We start from the raw sequence: 19,715 nt of genomic DNA on the forward strand, positions 1-19,715 counted from the left end.
ACAGGAAGAATGCGCAATCTCCGTCAGACAGCACTCGTAGTCAGGATCGAACCTGGGTCTCTGGCGCTGTAATGCAGCAACTCTACCGCTGCACCACCGTGCCTCCCTATTGTCCTTGAGGGAATACATGTCTAACCTGCTGAACCAGATTTGTAGGGATTCTTTTGTGCAGAAACCGTATGTACAAGACATTGCTCATTCGGAGAACAACAGTCAGCGGTTATCGATTCCCAAGTTTATTTCTTCTGACGTTTGGCATCTTTCAAGTATCGGATTAATTAACAGTGAACCTGCCGGGAGTCAAATGTACGAACGGCAGGAGATGTGCATGTGTGGTGATGTGTACACAGCAGGACTCTAGGTAATGCCTCGTAAGGTTGTGTTCACATTCCAGGGGGACGTGTAAACGATTTTACAAAGCATCGCTTTGTGCGGATTAACAAGTCAGATCAACATTAATAGCATGAGAAGTCAAGCAAGAAGAATCAATGATTCAATTCAATAATACTTTATTGTCACGTGTACCTAGGTCCAGTGAGATGCTTTGTTTTGCACACAGCCGGGTAAAATCACACAGCAGACCTCACCTGGGCAGTACACGTGTTGCCAACAATGTTACACACAGTCACCATTCAGGAGAGGACTGGAGAGAGGGGAGAGGAAGAGAAAGAACACAACTGTGAACCATATTTTTACTGCACAAAGCTGACAGAAATAGCTGCACTGCTGGTAGAAATAGTCCTGTCCATGAGTATAGTGCTCTGGAATAAGGGACATGAAATTTGGGCTGGTCACCAAGAAATTGGCAAGGGGCGGCACGGAACAGTGGCGCAGTGGTGGAGTTGCTGCCTTACAGCGCCAGGGACCCGAGTTCGATCCTGGCTACGGGTGCTGTCTGTAGGGAGTACAAACTCCGTGTGGACAGCGCCCATTGTCAGGGTCGAGCTCTGGTCTCGGGCGCTGTGGGGCAGCAACTCTACCGCTGCACCGTTCTCCCCGTGACCTGCGTGGGTTTTCTCCGGGTGCTCTGGTTTCCACCCACACTCCAAAGACGTGCAGGTTTGTAGGTTAACTGGCTTCGGTAAAATTTTAAATTGTTCCTAGTGTGTAGGTTAGTGTTAGTGTATGGGGATCGCTGGCTGGCGTGGACTCGGTGGGCCGAAGGGCCTGGTTCCATGCTGTATCTCTAAACTAAACATAACAGTAATAAAATGAAGGGCAGTTGGGGAGAGAGAGAGTAAACAAATAAAGAAGTGTATATGCTGAGAAACGCAGCGCTGTTTTAGGACATGCCCAGCAATTCAGGCCGTGCTAATAAAGAGAGAAAAACGGAACTACTATTAACATCATAACTTTCTTCATAATAACTAATCTACTGCAGGCAGAGAGACGAGTTGAACCTGGCATCTGTTCGGCACGGGCATTGTGGGCCAAAGGGCCTGTTCCTGTGCTGTGCTGCTCTACGTTCCAACATGTGGCTGATGGAAGCAGGAGCAGGCAACACGGTGGCACAGCGGTAGAGTGTCTGCCTTACAGCGCCAGAGACCCCGGTTCCATCCTGACTATGGGTGCTGTCTGTACGGAGTTTGCACGTTCTCCCCGTGACCTGCATGGGGTTTCTCCGGGTGCTCCGGTTTCCTCCCACACTCCAAAGACGTATGGGTTTGTGGGTTAATTGGCTTCGGTAAAATTGTAAATTGTCCCCAGTGCGTGTAGGATAGAGCTAATGGGCGGGGATGGCTGATCGGTGTAGACTCGGTGGGCTGAGGGGCCTGTTTCCACGCTGCATCTCCAAACTAACTTAAACTACTCAGTCCTAGACAATAGACAATAGGTGCAGTAGTAGGCCATTCAGCCCTTCGAGCCAGCACCGCCATTCAATGCGATCATGGCTGATCACTCTCAATCAGTACCCCGTTCCTGCCTTCTCCCCATACCCCCTCACTCCGCTATCCTTAAGAGCTCTATCCAGCTCTCTCTTGAAAGCATCCAACGAACTGGCCTCCACTGCCTTCTGAGGCAGAGAATTCCACACCTTCACCACTCTCTGACTGAAAAAGTTCTTCCTCATCTGATAACGGTGTGTGCCAGTTCCTGGAAGCTGTGGAATTTGATGATGATTGTGGAAGGCTGCAGCGTGTCCCGGTGGGAGATGGGGTGCTGTTCCTCAGCCTCGGGTTGGGCCAGGTGTGGCAGCGCAGAAGGCCACAGACAGATGCGTTAGAGTGTGAGTGTGGTGCACAATTGCAGTGGCAGGGGACAGGAAGTTACACCTGCAGACTGAATGCAGCCGCTCAGCAAAGCTGTTTGGTTTCTCCAACGCAGTTTGCTGCATTTGGTGCCACAAAGTGGTCTGGCCTACGCAGAGAACTACTGCCTGATCTCACTGGTTGCAGCATTTTCTGCTTTTTTTTAGAGATACAGCGCGGAAACAGGCCCTTCGGCCCACCGAGTCCGCGCCGCCCAGCGATCCCCGCACATTAACACTATCCTACACACACTAGGGACAATTTTTACATTTTACCCAGTCAATTAATCTACATACCTGTACGTCTTTGGAGTGTGGGAGGAAACCGAAGATCTCGGAGAAAACCCACGCAGGTCACGGGGAGAACGTACAAACTCCGTACAGACAGCGCCCGTAGTCAGGATCGAACCAGAGTCTCAGGCGCTGTATTCACTGTAAGGCAGCAACTCTACCGCTGTGCCACCGTGCTGCTTGCATTTATTCATTTATCATTTTGCAATTCCAATCTGCTGCGCAGAAATACAACCCGGTTCGACAGATGGTAGCACGGAAACAGGCCTTTCGGCTCGACTTGCCCATGCCGACCAAGATGCACTGGTCCCACCTGCCAGCGTTTGGCCCATATCACTCTAAATCTGTCCTATTCATGTACCTGTCTAAATGTTTCTTAATCGTTGTCAATCAAGTCAAGTCAATTTTATTTGTATAGCACATTTAAAAACAACCCACGTTGACCAAAGTGCTGTACATCAGTTCAGGTACTAAGAACGAACATACAATGGCACACAAACATAACAGCACATACATAAACAGATTCACAGCGCCTGCCTCATCTACCTACTCTGGCAGCTTGTTCCATTCACCCACCATCCTCTGGGCAGTAATAATAATATTAAATCTTTCCTCCCTCATCTTAAACTTGGATCCACTGGTTCTTGATTCCCCTACTCTAGGTAAAAGATTACAATCACTCTTTCAATTCCTCAGTCTGAAGAAGGGTCCCAAATCAAAACATCACCTATCCTTTTTCTCCAGAGATGCTGCCTGTCCTGCTGAGTTACTCCAGCACTTTGTGGCTATCTTCTATCAGTTCCCTTCATGGCTTTATACACCTCTATAAAATCACCCGTCTTCCTCCTGCGCTCCGGGGAATAAAGTCCGCGCCTGCCCAACCTCTCCCTACAGCTCGGGTCCTCAAGTCCTGGCAACATCCTCGTAAATCTCTGCGCTCTTTCCAGCTTAGAAGTTATTGGAATAAAAGGGAACTGCAGGTGCTGGTTTGTACAGACACAAAATGCTGGAGTAACTCAGCGGGTCAGGCAGCATCTCTGGAGAAAATGGATAGGTGACGTTTTGTGTCGGGACCCTTCTTCATTCTGAAGCCATTCTGTTCTGCCGTTTTCTCCAGAGATGCTGCCTGGCCCGCTGAGTTACTCCAACACTTTGTGTCTATCTTTAGAAGTTCTTGGGGTTCCGTTTCTATAATTGGGCACAATTGACAATCGATAAAATGGCCGATGCCCGCACTTAATTTGCAGATGCAAACTTCAGGTTTGAGTAAGATTTGTTACTGAATGCTGAGGGAGTGTTGTTGACTGAACTCTCTCCTTTTTTTTAAATTGCAGGTGGCTGAGGAAACAGTTCTACAACATGGATCGCAATCGAGAAGATCGGTAATGCCAAGCGTGGTTTATTCGTAATGGTGCATTCTTGGGCTTGCATGACGGTGGGGGGAGAGTGGTGCCTGCACTTACTAATGCCACTCGTTCTCTGACAACCCACTTTACCTCCAGCTGAAAGGCTCGTAGACCAGGTGGCATATTTCTGGATAAATAGTTTAATTGTGTTGCTGGCTTTTGAGATGACCAGTCATGAAAAACCATGCGTATCTCAGCCATTGCTCTCCCACAGTGAAATTAACTAAAGGTCAAACCCAGACACATGTTAGAAAAGATATACACAATCGTTGTTTTCATAAGTCATAGGAGCAGATGCAAGCCATTCGGCCCATCGTACCTACTTCACCATTCAATCATAACTGATCTATCTTTCCCTCTCAACCACATTCTCCTGTCTGTGGCAATGAATTCCACGGATTCACCACCCTCGATTGATTGTCGTATTCCAGTATCGCCTTTCTGCTGACTAGATAGCGCGCAACAGAAAAGCCTTTCACTGTCCCTCTGTACATGTGACAATAAAGTAAACTAAACCAAACCAAACCAAGTCATTTGTCAGCATCTGGCAGGTCCTCAAACCAGCTTCCCCCACGTTACAAGCAACAGGCAGTGCGCTGGAGGCCCATAGGAAGGATCGGGTGTCTTCTTCAGCCCTTGGTGTTTTGTTCAAGATCCCAGCATCTGCAGTGTTCCGAGTCTCTTTCCAACATTGTAATCCACCCTCTCTGCCTCTTCTGCCTGATCTGAGAGCTGGGTTTATGTCTGCCTGATCTGAGAGCTGGGTTTATGTCTGCCTGATCTGAAAGCTGGGTTTATGTCTGCACAAGTGTGGGCTCTGGGTGCTCTCTGCACACGGTGTACAGTAGGGTGCTTAGTGGGCTGAGACGTGGCGTCTGCAACTCTCAACGGTTGATCGGGTGCCCTGGCTTGGGTGACAGGTCATGAATTACCTGCAGGTGACCTGACTCATGATGCCCCACATAAATGGCCTCTACTTCATGCACCATGCCACATTGCTGCAAGGACTCTGAGGGTAATCATTTTTAGTCATAATTATTTTTCCTAGGGTCACTGTGAAGGATCTGAAGAACATGTTGTCCCAAGTCAACTATCGAGTGCCCAACATGAAATTCCTGCGGGAAAAAATCACGGTAATTTATTATTTCTTTAATTCAACATATTCAGCGAGGCAAAATGTTTAGTTTGTTTCAAAGATACAGCGTGGAAAAACGGGCCCTTTCGGCCCACTGAGTCCATGTGACCATTGATCACACTAGTTCCATGCTATCCCACTTTCTCATCCACTCCCTGCACACCAGGGGCAATTTACAGAGGCCAATTAGCTTGCAAACCCGCACGTCTTTGAGTGTGGGAGAAAACCGGTGCACCCAGAGGAAACCCACGCGGTCGCAGGGAGAACGTGCGAACTCCACACTCAGACAGCGCCCGTAGTCAGGATCGAACCTGGGACTCTGCTGTTGGAGGCAGTTGCTTGACCAGCTGTGTCACGGTGCCACTTGTTGCAGACTTTCACCTGTAATGTACTGATGATTAGGGTATGTCCACAGTCTGACACTTGGGCAATAAGGACCCCAGTGTTGAGTGTGATACAGGGAACCGACCCGAAACATTGCCCACCCATGTTCTTCAGAGATACTTCCTGACCTATACTGTATTACTTTAGTTTAGAGATACAGCGCGGAAACATGCCCTTTGGCCCATCAAGTCCCCACCGACCAGCGATCACCCCGTGCGCCAGCACTATCCCGCACACAAGGGACAATTAACAATCTTTACCGAAGCCAATTCACCTAAAAAACCTGCACGTCTTTGGAGTGTGGGAGGAAACGGGGCACCCGGAGCAAACCCGCGCGGTCACAGGGAGAACGTACAAACTCCGTATGGACAGAACCCGACCTCAGGACCGAACCCGGGTCTCTGGCATTGCAAGGCTGTCAGGCAGTAACTCTACCACCATGCCTCCCTGACCCGCTGATTTACTCCAGCACTTTTTGAATTTTCGCTCAGGACTCCACAGTGTTGCCCATCCAAAGCATTTGGAACCTCAAGCTAAAACCAAGAACAGAATCCACTGTCGTATTGAATTATTTATATTTCTTTGCCTTTTTTTTTGTCCAGTGCAGCCACAGACCAACTTTGCTCATCTGCATCTCTCTGCACTCTGAGTGTAACCAACCATTGTTACTTGGACCTGACTTTTCATGTGTTTGACCCAATAGTCTTATCAACAAACAAATTGATAAATAAGGCTTTGTCCTTCTCCCATTTCTTCCAACTTTACAGTTTCTACAGCACAATTTTCAAATTTAATTGGCTTCTGTAAATTGTCCTGAATCTGTAAGATAAACCTATTGTGTAGAAGGGAACTGTAAACGCTGGTTTATACTGAAAATAGACAAAAGTGCTGGAGCAACTCAGCAGGTCAGGCAAATTTCTCTGGAGAAAAATTATGTTTCTAGTTGGAACCGTTCTTCAAACTATTATGGTTTGAAGGGCCCGTTTCCACACTATATGTCGATAACTAAAACAAACAAGATTGGTTGCTGCCCTAGATCCCGTGCTCTCATTAGTTCTCTTCCTGCCCTCAGGATATGGAGCTGCGTAGTGGAGATGTCAACTTCAGCCAGTTTGTGCAGCTTTATCGCAGCTTGATGTACGACGCTCAGAAAAATGTAAGTGCCACATATGGTGAATGGTTTTAAAAAGGCGTCGTAATTATACAGTGGGTTTACTGCAGTAGATTCCAAAGTAGAGTTCATGTCCTTGGGACAGAATTAGGCCATTCGACCCATCAAGACTACTCCGCCATTCAATCGTGGCTGATCTATCTTTCCCTCTCAACTCCATTCTCCTGCCTTCTCCCCGTAACCCCTGACACCCCACGTACTAATCAAGAATGCGTTAATCTCCCCCTACAAAATATCCATTTACTTGGCCTCCACAGCAGTCTGTGGCAACAGATTCACCACCCTCTGACTGAAGAAAATTCCTCCTCATCTCCTTTCTAAAGGGAGGTCCTTTTATTCTGAGGCTGTGCCCTGTGGTGCTCTAGTCTCCCACTAGTAGGAACATCCTTTCCACATCCACTTTATCCAGGCTTTTCACTATTCGGTAAGTTTCAATGAGGTCCCCCCTCATCCATCTAAACTCCAGTGATTATCAGTGCATATCAATGGAAATTTTTACGGCACAGATAGATAGATTCTTGATTAGTACAGGTGTCAGAGGTTATGGGGAGAAGGCAGGAGAATGGGGTTAGGAGGGAGAGATAGTTTAGCCATGATTGAATGGCGGAGTAGACTTGATGGCCCGAATGGCCTAATTCTACTCCTATTCCTTGCGACCTTGTGATTCGCTCTCGGATATGCGAGATGTGCAGGTGGCGTGTGGGTCAGCGGCTTGCTTGATCGCTTTTCCTACGTTGGGAATGATCTCCCGACAAGGTTTCTCCAAGGGTTGGATGAGCAAGGGAGATTTCCTCACAGAGGGAGAGTAGTGAACAGTGCTCATGTGTGGGCTAGCTGTGTTCTATGGTGTTGCTAACACCGCGAGCAGGCAGGCGGGATTAGTGTAGAGGGGGCAGGAGAGGAGAGGATAAGAGAGGAGTTTCTGTATAAACGTGTGGAAAAAGCTTGTTCCTGATTTTGATTTCTTTTTCCCTTGGCAGATGGACGTTCCCTTTCTTCAAAGGTAAGTGGACAACGTCCTCGGAGGCTGTTTGGGGAGTCACAGGGGGGGGTACAGTGCCAATTTCACGCCTGCTATAAAAATGCCGGCTAGCCTGACACCAGCTGCCAGCTTCTTGGTATTCACCCAGAGAGCAGCTCTCGGAGTTCAGACCACGTGGGACAGCACAGTGGTGTAGCTGTAGACTTGCTGCCTTACAGCGCCAGAGACCCCGGTTCGATCCTGACAACGGGTGCTGTGTGTACGCAGTTTGTACATTCTCCCCGTGACCGCGTGGCCATTCTCCGGGTGCTCCGGTTTCCTTCCACTCTCCAAAGATGTGGAGGTTTGTACGTTAACTGCCCTCTGTAAAATTGCAAATATACCCTAGTCTGTAGGATAGTGCTAGTGTATGGGGGGGATCGCTGGTCAGCGCAGACTAGGGAGGTTGAAGGGCCTGTTTCCACGCTGTATCTTTATAAAGTCTAAATCTCAGCGCCCACCCAAGTAATTTTTAATCTGCTGTAGGTTTCTGCGACCTTCCTGACTGTGCACACAACCAGATGCACACAACCTCGGCATTTGAGAAAGGTTCTCCACTGACCTTCAGCTCTCCCACAAATTGCCTTCGATCTCTGAGCCTGCAGTTAATGATTAATGTGCTCAGAGAAAGCCCTTTGGCCCACACTGAGTCCACACTGACCTGTATATTAGTTCTACCCTACACACTAGGAACAATTCACAATTAACCAACAAACCTGCACGTTTTTGGGATGTGGGAGGAAACCGGAGCCCCCTGATGAAACCCTGCTTTCCCCAACAGGAAGAACGTGCAAACTCCGTACAGACAGGGTCCGTCGTCAGGATGGGACCAGGGTCTCTGGCGCTGTAAGGCAGCAACTCTACCGCTGCGCCACCGTGCCGCCCACTGTCATCTATCCATGTTCTCCAACGATTCTGCATGACCCGCTGAGTTACTCCAGCACTTTGTGTCTTTTTGTAAACCAGCATCTGCCGTTCCCTGTTTCATCAAGTGAGCAGAGGGAGTCCCTGGGAGGTGATGAATATTGCAGTAATATCTCAAGGACTCAAATGTTGACCTTGGAGAAACTCATGCCCACGCACTGACCCCACACAAAGAAACTCGATAACCATAGCTACCGTCTCCCAGGGTAACAAGAATCTCCTGATCTTTGCAGAGCTCAGAGATGCTTCTCAGAGCCTCGCTGTCGGCAGTGGTTTTGTAGTGCTGCCCTCGCACTCTGGAATGTTCTCTGTGGCTCTAAATCGATTATCACTTTGTCACGCCATTCAGCGTGAGCCCTCTGTATTTATAAACTCCCAGGTAGTTTTGTTCCTCCACGCACAGCTTTCCTTTAACATAATGCGGCAACAAATGTAGAAAATTCTCTTTATCCTTTATCTTGATTTTACATTATTTATTTTTGTTTAAAAATATGAGGGGGAACTTTTATATGTATGTGTGTGTGTATATACCCACATATGCACACACACATATACACACAAGATATATATATATATATATATACACACACATGTATTTATGTATACAATTTTTGGTTAAATATCTTTATTATTAAATAATTACTATATAATTTATTTGGAGAGTTATACAGCACAGAAACAGGGCCTTCATCCCAAGTCCATACTGCCCACGGTGCCCCTATCTAAGCTAGTCCCATTTGCCTGCTTTGGCCTGCATCCCTCTAAACCTTTCCTAACCAAGTACCTGTCCAAACACCTTTTAAAGGTTGTAATTACTGCTGTCTGCAACCAACACCTCTGGCAGCTCGTTCCATATACTCACCACCCTCTGTGTGAAAAAGGGAAAAAGGGCCCCGTTTGTCCCTTTTACATCTTTCTCCTCTCACCTTCAACCTTCTATTTCTAGACTTCCTTGCCCTGGGCAAAGGCTGTGTAAAAGTCATTTCCCAGGGTGATGGTAATTTTACATCACCCCTCAGTGTCCTACAATGCAGGAAAAGCAAACCCGGTCTGCCCAATATCTCCATGTAACTGAAATTCTCCAATCCAGGTGATTCAGTAATGCATCATCTAGAGGGAAGATTCAGGGTTGTTCGTCAGCTCCTGAGGCTCACCTCCGGTTGATGGCCATGCTTAAGACTTGCTCAAGTTGCCCAACTTGGCTCAAGTTGTAAAGGATACAGAGAGGATTTACAAGGATGTTGCCAGGACTCGAGGGCCTGAGCTACAGGGAGAGGTTGAGCAAGCTGGGACTCTGTTCCTCAGAGTGCAGGAGGAAGAGGGGTGATCTTATAGAGGTGTACAAAATCACGAGAGGAATAGATCGGGTAAACACACAGAGTCTCTTGCCCAGAGTAGGGGAATCGAGAATCAGAGGTTTAAGGGGAAGGGGAAAGATTTAATAGGAATTTGAGCGGTAACTTTTCACAGAAAGGGTGGCAGGTGTATGGAACGAGGTGCCAGAGGAGGCAGTTGAGGCAGGGACTGTTGCAGTGTTTCAGAAACAATTAAACAGGTATGTGGATGGGACAGGCTTCGAGGGATAAGGGCCAAACACAGACAAGTGAGAGGAGTGGTCGGTGTGGACAAGTGGGCCAGTTTCCTGGCTGTTTGATTCTGCTTGTTCACGCTGCATCGATTGGAATCATTTATTTGGTTTGACCTGCGATGTATCTTGTTTCACAGGAGCTGTGAACGAACGGAACTTAGCCAAGTCACTCTGCAGGATTTCCAGCAGTTTCTGCTGAAGTTCCAGAAGGTGGGTGTGACCTCTTGTTCTTCACTGTCACAGGTCGCTCTTGATTTAGTTTAGCTTAGCTTTGAGGTACAGCATGGAACTAAGAGTCAAGAGTGTTTTACTGTCAGATATGTCCCAGATAGAACATTGAAATCCTTACTTAGTATAAGAAAATAACTGCAGATGCTGGTACAAATCGATTTATTCACAAAATGCTGGAGTAACTCAGCAGGTCAGGCAGCATCTCGGGAGAGAAGGAATGGGTGACGTTTCGGGTCAGTCTGAAGAAGGGTCTTGACCCGAAACGTCACCCATTCCTTCTCTCCCGAGATGCTGCCTGACCTGCTGAGTTACTCCAGCATTTTGTGAATAAATTGAAATCCTTACTTGCAGCAGCACAACAGAACATGTAAACATAGTACTCTGTAAATAATATAATAAACGAGAAAAAAAGTTCAGTGTGTGTGTGTGTGTGTGTGATCATATATTATATATAGTAAAATATATCTATAATATATATTATCTTTATATATATTATCTATATATATATATATATATATATGTACACACACACACACGCATACCCAATGTGAAATTACTGTGGGAAAAAAATCACGATAATTTAATTATTTCATTCAATTTATTCAGCAAGGCATATTATCTAGTTTAGATTTTTTAGATTTAGAATTACAGCGCAGAAACAGGCCCTTCGGCCCACCGAGTCCGCGCCGCCCAGCGATCCCCGCAAACTAACACTATCCTACACCCACTGGGGACAATTTTTACATTTGCCCAGCCAATTAACCTACATACCTGTACGTCTTTTGGAGTGTGGGAGGAAACCGAAGATCTCGGAGAAAACCCACGGGGAGAACGTACAAACTCCGTACAGACGGCGCCCGTAGTCAGGATCGAACCTGAGTCTCCGGCGCTGCATTCGCTGTAGGGCAGCAACTCTACCGCTGCACCACCGTGCCGCGCACTAGTTTAGTTTAGAGATACACCATGGATGCAGCTGGATTCCACACTGACCATCCACGTTCACACCACTACTTCGATGTTATCCCACTTTCAACTCCACTCCCTACACACCAGGGACAATTTACAGAGAGAGATTAACGTACAAACCCGTGTGTCTTTCAGATGTGGGAGGAAACCCACGCGGTCACAGGGAGAAGGTACAAACTCCACCGGGCAGCCTCTGAGGCAGCAGCTCTACCAGTTGCGATACTGGGCTGCCCTCATTCCTCTCCCAACGTGTTGGGACAATAATTTCTGCGAATCACCCACCCAATCCCTCTGCTGTGAAGTGGTGGTGGTGGATGACGGAGAACGTTTAATGTGTCTCCCATATTGAAGCAGGAACCTATGAACCCGATACAAATCTGATCTCTTCTATTGTTTAATGAGTTGCCCGCTGGTTCAAGAGTTCTCCTGGATCATGCTGCCCTGGTTCCTCGGTTGCCTACGAGTTTATGTCCCTTGGTTCACGAGCTCCCCAGGTTAATTCAGAGTCCCCTGGTTCATGGGCCCCCCTTCCCAATTTAGTTTTTTTTAGTTTTAGTTTAGGGATACAGCGCAGAAACAGCCCCTCGAGTCTGTGCCAATCAGCAATCCCTGACCACCAACACTATCCTACACGCACTAGGGGCCATTTACACTAACGCAGCGGCAGCGGCAGTGGCGGCGTCTCTGCCCGCCCTCAATCGCCGGGCTTGGGTCGGCCCGCTGTGGACCTTCCACCGTCCGGCGCGGCCTGGAACGTGACAAATTCAACAGCCTGACCGTGGGAGAAGACGGCAGGGGAAGAGAAAAAGACATTCTGGCCTTCCATCACAGTGAGGAGGTGACTGGAGGAGACTCACTGTGATGGATGTTTCTTTTTGTTTCTTTTTGTTTGGTGTTGGTTTGTGATTGTGTGTGTTATTGCTTATTTTTATTGGTCTTATTGTTGGACTGTGGGTAATCTTTCATTTCACTGCACATTTATGTGTATGTGACAAATAAACTTGACTATTGACTATTATACCAAGCCAATTAACCGACAAACCTGCACGTCTTTGGAGAGTGGGAGGAAACCGGAGATCCCGGAGTAAACCCACACAGGTCATGGGGAGAGCGTACAAACTCCGTACGGACAGCAACTGTGGTCTGGATTGAACCTGTGTGTGAAGTGAAAAGTGTATCCTCCAGCAGCAGTTTTGACACTGTCTTTCCATTGTCTAGGAACTGTGGGCGACAGATATACAGCACGTGCAGGAATTCATGTTTAATTACCTCCGGGATCCTCTTCGGGAGATCGATGGGCCATTTTTCCAACTCGATGAAGTAAGATCACCCTCGGGCTGTGAGGCACAACACGTTAGTCAAGGAATGTGGTTTCTCAGTTGAATCGTGACAGAACAATTAGGATGCCAACTTTCGCGGGCTGCCTTCATTAATAGTAATGATGAGGAAATGGAAGGCAGATTATTGAAAGTTGTGGTTTGGTTTAGGTTGGGGTTTATTATTACATGTACCGAGGTACAGTGCAAAGCTTTGTATTGCATGCTATCTAGTCAGGTGAGATAATACTGCACATAAATATAATCACACCACATAGGTAGAGCAAAGGAAAAGAGAATATTATTGGAACAGCTATTCCTGGTGCTTGATTTACAGGTAGGAAAGAGATTTTAAAAAAAGAGTAGGACTGTTATATCGGATAATAGTGCCGCCTACATGATTTCAATGCCTTCAACTGCTTTCTTTCACTTTCCTTTCAGTTCCTGACTTTCCTGTTTTCCAAAGAAAACTCCATTTGGGACAGGAGATTCGACCAGGTGAATATGGAAGAGATGAGCAATCCGCTGTCTCATTACTGGATCTCCTCGTCACACAACACGTGAGTGCCTGCCCCCACCTGGAGCCAGGACCGGCTCCTTGTAGAGCCCCTCCACTCGGTGGCAACACGTCCAACTTGCCAGGGATTTATCGGTGAACTTCCAAGCGATCCTGTCACCAGCACATGTTTTAAATTGTCCCGCCTCGTCCAAGTTCATTAAACACTGATCCATTCTCTCACTACCTCATAGAACATAGAATAATACAGCACACAAAATGCTGGAGTAACTCAACGGGTCAGGCAGAATCTCTAGAGAGAAGGAATAGGTGACTCGAGACGTCACCTAATCCTTTTCTCCAGAGATGCTGCCTGACGCGCTGAGTTACTCCAGCCCTTTGTGTCTATGGTCTCAACCAGCATCTGCAGTTCTTTCCTACATGGATAATATAGCACAGTTTAGTTTAGAGGCACAGCGTGGAAACAGGTCCCCCGAGTCCGCACCGATCAGCGATCACCCGTACACTAGATCTATCCCACTCGCTAGGGACAATTTATAGAAGTCAATCAATCTGCATGTCTGAATCTGCATGTCTTTGGAATGTTGGGAGGAAACTGGAGCACCCTGAGAAAACATACGCAGTCACAGGGAGAACGTAAAACCTCCACACAGACAGCACCCACAGTCAGGGTCAAACATAGTCAGGGTCAACCCGGGGCTCTGGAGCTGTAAGAAGGCAACTCTACTACAGGAACAGGATCTTCGGCCTACATTGTCTGTGCCGAACATAGTGTCAAGATAAACAAACTTCACCCGCCTGCACATATTTCTACATTCCATCTGCATATTTAAAATCCTCTGAAGGTCCACTATCATATCTGCCTCCCAACACCTCCCATGGCAGTGCGTACCAGGCCCCATTAAACTCTGCCCCTCTCACCTTAAAGCTATGAACTCGTGTCTTTGACATTTCCAATTTGGGAGAAAGGTTATGACTGTCTACCCTGTCTATGCTGCCCACTATTTTATATACTTCTATCGGGTCTCTCCTTAACCTCTGGCATTCCAAAGGAAATAACTGTCCACCGCCGACAGCTCTCGGCCACAAATTAGTCTTCCTCTATCTTTTCCAAGTGGGACAAAACTTAAGTCTGCTTCTCTCACTGTTGTTTGATGGTACAGGACACAGTAGCTAAGTTACTGGAATAGTTTATTAACCCCCCCGGGACATGTGTTCAAATTCTTCCACAGCAGTTGGGGAATTGAAATTCAAGTAATTAAATTGATCGATTGAAATGGAATTGTATGGAAACAGGCCCTTTGTCCCACCGAATCCACATTGATCAACGACCACCTGACTATTCCTCTCGTGATCTTGTACACCTCTATAAGAATACCCCTCACGAAACGTTATTCCCCTTATCGTGTAAGTGTACACTGCGAATGGCTCAATTGTGATCATATGTTGTCTTTCCGCTGACTGATTAGCATGTAACAATAGCTTTTCACTGCACCTTGGTACACGTGACAATAAACTAAACTAAAACTGAAAACTCATCCTCCTGTGCTCCAAGTCTTTTACGCCAAATGGAATAAAGTCCTCGCCTGTCCAGCCTTGATCTGCGACTCAATCCCAAGACTCCCGGCAATGTCCCTGTAAATTTACGGTTCCTTGGGTCTGTATGAATAAAATGTTATTTGAGGTTCGCTCTACCTTCGAAGTGGTTAGCATTCATCGAGTAGTGACCAAAGATACTAGAGGAACAAGATAGACCACTCGACCTTAAAGACCGTAGTATGTCATGACGCCATTTTAGTAGGCAGAAACTTGCAGAAACATTTTAAAAGAAAAATCTGTGAATTGATAAATGAGATATATTCTGCATTTTAACGGTCTCATCACACATACTGTTCCCCCAAAACACTGATTACACTGCGAGAGGCATAGCGAAAGGTGGGTTTTGCCTACTAAAATGGCTCCTTTGTGTACTACCCTTCAGTATAGGCGATTTCAACGGAGTGGTCCATCTTGTTCCTCTAGTATCTTTGGTAGTGACCATACCTACCTGCTGGGCATCTGTGCTCTTGAACCTGCCGTCTTTGACTCCAACCCTGTTTCAGGTACCTTACGGGAGACCAGTTTTCCAGTGAGTCCTCGTTGGAAGCTTACGCTCGTTGCTTGAGAATGGGCTGTCGATGTATCGAACGTAAGTAAATCGGAGTGACCTCCATAAACATATTTGAATTATTTTACTTGGTCAATATTTCTTTTTGGAGGTTTAGGATGTGTGCGGGATGATTGTTGAGTTAGCATCCTGCTGCCTCACAGTTCCAGTGAACCCGGGTTCAATCCTGACCTCCAGTGCTGTCAACATGGAATTTGTATTGTTTCCATTTTCCTCCTGTGTGCTCAGTTTGTTTTTTTCCCCCACACATCCAAAATACGCCATTAAGACACAGGAGCAGATTTAGGCCATTCGACTGATTGAGTCTTCTCCGCCATTCAATCATGGCTGATCTATCTTTCCCGCTCAACCCCATTCTCCTGCCTTCTCCAATAACCTTTGACTCCCTTACTAATCAAGAACCTATCAATCTCCGCTTTAAAAATGCCCAATAACCTGGCCGCCACCACCGCCTGTGGCAATGAATTCCACAGATTCACCACCATCTGGCTAAAGAAATTCCTCCTCATCTCCATTCTAAAGGTAGGTTCATTTATGACGAGACTGAGCCCTGATCCATTGGGTTCATAGGTTGCTGTAAATATCCCGAGCACATGGGTGAGTGGGAGAATCTCAGGGGAGTTGATTAGTTTATTGTCACGTGTACCGACGTACAGTAAAAAGCTTTTTCATTGTGTGCTAACCCGTCAACGAAAAGACCATACATGATTATAATCGAGCTGTCCACTGTGTACAGCTAAAGGATAATGGGAACAACGTTTAGTGCAAGATAAATTCCAGTAAAGACTGATTGAAGATAGTCCAAGGGTCTCCAATGAGGTAGATGGGAGGCCAGGACCGCTCTCTAGTTGGCGAGAGGACGGTTCAGTTGCCTGATAACAGCTGGGAAGAAACTGTCCCTGAATTGGCAGATTTAGATGTGGGGAGAATAAAATGGGTTGGAGTCAGATTGTGGCGAAAATCATCTTTATGGTCTTTAGATTTTAAAGATACAGCGTGGAAACAGTCCCTTCAATCCACCGAGTCTGCACCGACCAGCGATCACCCCGTACACCAACACTACCCTACACACTGTTGTACTTCGTGGTCCGGTACTTGTTGTACCTTTGTGGTGACTCTGGAAGGACCACGAGTACACGTGTATAAAAGGTTACATTGCTGGAGCTCAACTCCAGGCTGTTTATTCCGTGGCCACCTGCATCCAGAGTGACCGCCTAATCACCCCAATCACTTATATACACAGGCATACAAAGTAGTCCTTGGATATACAAAGTAGTCCCAGCAATATCACAACATCCCCCTTGTCTTATATATTACAACATCCCCCTTGTCTTATATAAAATTGTTTTCTTTACCATTCGAGGGCTAAAATATATTTAACAAACAAAACCAAAACACCATTGCTTTTTGCAAACAAAACCAATAACACAACTAAACACAATTGCTTTTTTTTCGCCATCATGGTGGTCACTCCTCTGCGGAATTTCACTCATCGCCGGGTGGTCACTCATCTCCGGGTGGTCACTCACTCCGGGTGGTCACTCACTCAGTGTGGTCACCACAGATATATACATTTATACAAAAGCATCAAATATAATACATTAAGCTTTCAGTACACAGATCACTACACAGGTCATTAAACACAAAATATTCATTTTGTTCCATATCTTCCCCTCAAGAAGACGTGCTGTGTAGATCAATCGTAGTGTAGGCTCTAGATGCTCCACCACCATGATTTGCCTGCCACTGCTGGGCTCCCACTGCTGGGTTGGCACTGCTGGGCTCCCACTGCTGGGCTTCCACTGCTGGGCTTCCACTGCTGGGCTCCCACTGCTGGGTTGGCACTGCTGGGCTCTCACTGCTGGGTTGGCACTGCTGGGCTCCCACTGCTGGGTTGGCATTGCTGGGCTCCCACTGCTGGGTTGGCACTGCTGGGCTCTCACTGCTGGGCTGGCACTGCTGGGCTCCCACTGCTGGGTTGGCACTGCTGGGCTCTCACTGCTGGGCTCCCACTGCTGGGTTGGCACTGCTGGGCTCCCACTGCTGGGTTGGCACTGCTGGGCTCTCACTGCTGGGCTGGCACTGCTGGGCTCTCACTGCTGGGCTGGCACTGCTGGGCTCCCACTGCTGGAATCGCGGTGCGATCGCGCCTCCGCTGCAGTGCGCACTGGCCCCGCCCACAGGTGCTCCCCGGCAGCTGCCGTTCAACTTTCCGAACGCGCTGCCGCTGGCCCCGCACACAGGTGCTCCAGGCCCCGCCCACAGGTGCTCCAGGCCCCGCCCACAGGTGCTCCCGGCAGCTGCCGCTCATATTCGAACGCGCTGCCGCTGGCCCCGCCCACAGGTGCTCCAGGCCCCGCCCACAGGTGCTCCCGGCAGCTGCCGCTCAAATTCGAACGCGCTGCCGCTGCCTCTGCCTCGGGCCCAGGGCCTCCCGACTCTATGGTCGACGCGCCTGGGTAAGTACGCAGTGCTTCAGCCTTACCGGCCGCTGCACCTCCGCGGGTGGTCGGTCCCTCCGGTCGCCGACCCCCTCCGGTCATCGCACACCTCCGTAGGTGTCGGTCTCCTCCGGGGCTCTCCCGGTTGCTGCACACCTCCGTGGGTGTCGGTCTCCTCCAGGTCTCTCCCGGTCACCGCACACCTCCGTGGGTGTCGGGTCTCCCGGTCGCCGCACACCTCCGTGGGTGTCAGCCTCCCCCGGGGCTCTCCCAGTCGCCGCACACCTCCGTGGGTGTCGGTCTCCTCCGGGGCTCTCCCGGTCGCCGCACACCTCCATGGGTGTCGGTCTTCCCCGGTCACCGCTCATCTCCGTGTGTGTGTCGGGTCTCCCGGTCTCCTACAGTTGCCGCACACCTCCGTGGGTGTCGGTCTTCCCCGGTCACCGCACATCTCCGTGTGTGTCGGGTCTCCCGGTCTTCGCCTGTTGCCGCACACCTCCATGGGTGTCGGTCTTCCCCGGTCACCGCACATCTCCGTGTGTGTCGGGTCTCCCGGTCTTCCTACAGTTGCCGCATACCTCCATGGGTGTCGGTCTTCCCCGGTCACCGCACATCGCCGTGTGTGTCGGATCTCCCGGTCTCTCCCCCGCGAAGCAGTCTCAGGCTTCTAATCTCGGGCCTACACAGGTGCTGGGGCGCGACGTGGGCCTACACGCACCGCCCCCAGCAGCTTGCAGCGTCACGTCGGCAACTCGGCGCCGACTACTGAGCAGGTACTATACCAACTCACACTGGCTCTGTCGGGATGCACTCCAAACGTCCCGTACTGAGCTGGAAACTTTTCTTTTGTTTTGTTTCCCTTCAGGGCTTTTTTTTCTCTTCTTTTTTTTCTTCTTTTTAACCTTTTCTGCTCGGGCATGCTTCATTCCCTCCCTAGGCAAAACACCAAGCCGCTGCCACCATGTTGTACTTCGTGGTCCGGTACTTGTTGTACCTTTGTGGTGACTCTGGAAGGACCACGAGTACACGTGTATAAAAGGTTACATTGCTGGAGCTCAACTCCAGGCTGTTTATTCCAAGGCCGCCTGGATCCAGAGTGACCGCCTAATCACCCCAATCACTTATATACACAGGCATACAAAGTAGTCCTTGGATACACAAAGTAGTCCCAACAATATCACAACACACACCAGGGACAATTTACAATTTTACATAAGCCAATTAAACTACAAACCTGGTATTTATTCACAAAATGCTGGAGTAACTCAGCAGGTCAGACAGCATCTCTGGAGAGAAGGAATGGGTGACGTTTCGAGTCGAGTTACCCAAGCATTTTGTGAATAAAAACCTACAAACTTGTATGTCTTTGGAGTGTGTGGGGAAACCAGAGCAAGATGGCCACTCCCTCCTATTCCCTCTCCCATCAGACATGAGGAACAGAAGTGTGACAACACATACCTCCAGATTTAGGGACAGTTTCTCCCCAGCTGTTACAGTTTCTTCCCAGCTGTTATCAGGCAATTGAACCATCCTACCAACAACTAGAGAGCATTCCTGAGTGACTATCCACCTCATTGGAGACCCTTGAACCATCTTTGATTGCACTAAATGTTATTCACATTATTCCCTTTATCATGTATCTGTACACTGTGGGTGGCTCCATTGTAATCATGTATTGTCCTTCCACTGACTGGTTAGCACATAATACTGTACCTTGGTACACATGACAATAAACTAAACTCAACCAGAGAAACCCCACATGGCCACAGGGAGAACGCACAAACTCTGCACAGACAGCACCCGTTGCCAGGATCGAACCTGGGTCTCGGGCAGCAGTTCTGCCACTGCGCCGCCCCGTCTCTCTGTTGCCTCTCTTTGTGTGATGAACCATGTGTTGACTCTCTTGCAG

General features: G+C 48.3%; 1 protein-coding gene across 3 annotated transcripts in view; it reads left to right on the forward strand.

Annotated features, from left to right (window-relative positions):
• The window catches only part of plcg1 (phospholipase C, gamma 1), a 107,662-nt gene that overhangs the window by 39,664 nt on the left and 48,283 nt on the right, over positions 1–19,715 (forward strand). For all 3 annotated transcript variants that reach the window (XM_078418747.1, XM_078418748.1, XM_078418749.1), the window contains exons 5-12: positions 3,874–3,921; positions 4,994–5,078; positions 6,537–6,620; positions 7,616–7,638; positions 10,306–10,378; positions 12,584–12,685; positions 13,123–13,241; positions 15,301–15,386. In XM_078418747.1, the coding sequence (XP_078274873.1) occupies positions 3,874–3,921; positions 4,994–5,078; positions 6,537–6,620; positions 7,616–7,638; positions 10,306–10,378; positions 12,584–12,685; positions 13,123–13,241; positions 15,301–15,386 (620 nt within the window). The remainder of the gene's footprint in view (positions 1–3,873; positions 3,922–4,993; positions 5,079–6,536; positions 6,621–7,615; positions 7,639–10,305; positions 10,379–12,583; positions 12,686–13,122; positions 13,242–15,300; positions 15,387–19,715) is intronic.

The sequence above is a fragment of the Rhinoraja longicauda genome, chromosome 22 (assembly GCF_053455715.1).
Source record: "Rhinoraja longicauda isolate Sanriku21f chromosome 22, sRhiLon1.1, whole genome shotgun sequence".
Taxonomy (NCBI): domain Eukaryota; kingdom Metazoa; phylum Chordata; class Chondrichthyes; order Rajiformes; family Arhynchobatidae; genus Rhinoraja; species Rhinoraja longicauda.